Here is a 2,579-nt window from a genome sequence, read left to right as displayed (position 1 = left end):
TGGCAGCAGTGGATCTGGATGCCACGGGAGCAGTGGTGGATCCTGCCACGGAAACACCCAGGAGTGCCAGCAGCAAATCTACCAAGTGTCCTCGAAGATGAAGTGATCAGACCCTCATCTGCAGGTGATCCAGGCATGTCCTTGACCCTGTGCCCAGTTCAGAAAGCTTTGCATGTCCCCAGCAATTCCCAAAGAAAATGTCTCCTCCCCCTCCCCTGGTGAGTCCTGTGACCTCTCCTGAGCTTTGTCTGTGGGTGCTGAAATAAACTCTCTGTTCATGGCACAGCTTTCTCTGTATCATCTGTGACTGCACAGAGCCAAAATCTGGAGTTTGGGAGGGGTTTTGAGCCATTACAATCTGGAGTTTGGAATGGGTTTTTAGACACTACAGTTCAGGGTTCAGGAGGGTTTTGTGTGGATGATTTCCCTTTCCCCTTGTGTTTCGTGTCACAGTACAAGACACCTCGTGCTTGTTTAACGCCCTGACATTGCCCTGCCCAGACAGGGTTTGGGCACTGCCACAGCCCCACTTTGGGCTCCAAAGGAAAAGAAAGAGACAATAAAGATTTTCAGATGCTGACAACTCTCCCCCACACCCCCTTCCCACACAGCTGGAGACCCAAGACCCCCAGCAAGACCCCAAGGGCTGCCTTGCACAGCTCAGGGCTGGCTCTGGGCACAACCACAGGGCAGAAAGAGTCTCATAGACAAAGAACCCCATTTTTTTGCCTTTTGGCCCCAAAAGGCCAACCCTGGGGGAGGTATCTCCACGTGCTGGGGGCAAACCTCCCAGCAAGCCTTTCTAGAAACCCTCTGCCCAGCCCTTGAGGAGCTCTGGGCCGGGCCGGGGGCGTCAGCGTTACACAACACGCTGACAAATTTCTTCTCAACTTGTAATTAAAAGGAATTGGGTAATTTATTGCTCTGGCATTGCCATTCATGAAATGGATGTTACCTTGATAAGATGGTTCTCGAGTGCGTCAGGAGGATCAGAAATATCTGGCATTGCTGAAAAGGGTGCAGGCAGCAGCTCACTCTCTGCTTTGGGATCCTTTGGAAAAGCTCTCAGTGTGACTCTGGAATTTGCCTTGAGCCCCCCCCATGTCAAACCCCATTTTCAAGGCACTTTGAAGTGGCCAAACCCAAAATCTAGAGGTGCCCAGGCCAGCTGGCTGGATGCTCTTCATTCACAAACTCAGCACAAGGAACTGAGCACAGCGAGTTGTCGGGGGCCAAAAATTACTTGGAGTCTTTTTTTCCCGAAGAATATTGACCATATTTTTCTGATGGGAGAACAAAACACAATTAAGCAGCCTGGGTACAGTTTGCCCTGACACTGTTCCAGTTTGTAACAGCAATTTAGCAATACAAAAGAAGCATTTAGGTTGCTCACCTGGTTCTTTAACCCTGCCCTGTCCTCCCACCTTTCCAAAAATCCTCCGTGTTTCGGGAACACCGAATGTGTCAGATGGGTTTTGGGATGCAGGAACCACTCAGGACTTGCAGTGACTTAACAAAGAGTCAGGCACTTGTGTTGAAAGCAGGAGCTCAGGAGAGGCAGGAGAGGCACCTCGGTGCCTTCCCAAGGGATGCCGGGTGTGAAACAGTCTTAGGAAAGGTGGGATGAGGCTCCATTTCCCTGGGATCAGCATAAAACCTTAATCAACATGGAGAAAGACAAATTAAAGGCAGGAGAAGTGGCCCAAAAATACCAACTCCTTGAGCATCTCGGCTGGAAGGGAAATGTTTTCCACCCAGTGTTTCCCAAGCACTTTCCCCTTGACAAAATCTCAGCAGCTCCCCTACTTTAGCTGGAAATCCTGAGTTTAGTCTTTTATTTGCTGCCTGTTTAATTACTGAACTTCCAGTTTAATTACTGAAATATCTTCCACAAGCAGTGACAGAAAAGAGCCAAACAAGCTCCGTGGTCCTAAACAATTCCCAGCCCACGCAGAGAAAAGGTACAGGGAGTATCCCAAATTATTGCTTGTGATCAGCTCTCACTGCAAACATGGCCCAGCCTGGAGGCCTGTGTGGGTCTGGGCATCCTCCGGAACAGCACCGGGATTAACTCAATTAGGAGTTAATTGGGGGTCAGGGAAAACCCAAAAAGGACCTTCCTACAAGTTCAAGACAGTCCCCGGGGTCTGACAGGTCCCCACAATGTGGCAGCCACGGTGTGACACCACAGGCAGCACCCACGGGACCCTCGTCCTGCACGTGGCAGCACCGAAGCTGGAATAAAAACCTGGAATAAAACCACCGGCACTGCTCGGGAATTACTCACGGGCTGAAAGTCAACCACATAATTATGCACCTTGCTAATCCTGGATCGCTACCCAGGGCAGGGCTTCTCCCTTCCAAAAATAAGAATTCCAACTGCTTGTGGTCCTTCTGGCAACAGCAGAAAACCTTTGACCGGCAAAAAAAAGGTTTGGGGGGATCTTTTCTCTCTCTTCATCACTCCACTGTGTTTTGGATGGTTCCAAGGGAAATGAGCCAACAGTGGGACCAGTCAAACCACACAATCCCAGAATCATTCAGGCTGGAAAAGCCCTCCAAACCCATTGAGTCCCCCT

General features: G+C 50.1%; 1 protein-coding gene across 1 annotated transcript in view; it reads left to right on the top strand.

Annotated features, from left to right (window-relative positions):
• The window catches only part of LOC112840954 (sericin-1-like), a 491-nt gene extending 385 nt beyond the window's left edge, over positions 1 to 106 (top strand). The window contains exon 2 of the mRNA XM_029965901.1: positions 9 to 106. Coding sequence (XP_029821761.1) covers positions 9 to 106 — 98 coding nt within the window. The remainder of the gene's footprint in view (positions 1 to 8) is intronic.
• The last annotated feature ends 2,473 nt before the right edge of the window (positions 107 to 2,579 follow it).

The sequence above is a fragment of the Manacus vitellinus genome, unplaced genomic scaffold, assembly GCF_001715985.3.
Source record: "Manacus vitellinus isolate BGI_N305 unplaced genomic scaffold, ASM171598v3 scaffold_123_pilon, whole genome shotgun sequence".
Taxonomy (NCBI): Eukaryota; Metazoa; Chordata; class Aves; order Passeriformes; family Pipridae; genus Manacus; species Manacus vitellinus.
Note: the sequence above shows the minus strand (reverse complement) of the source record. Positions and strands in the feature narration are given on the sequence as shown.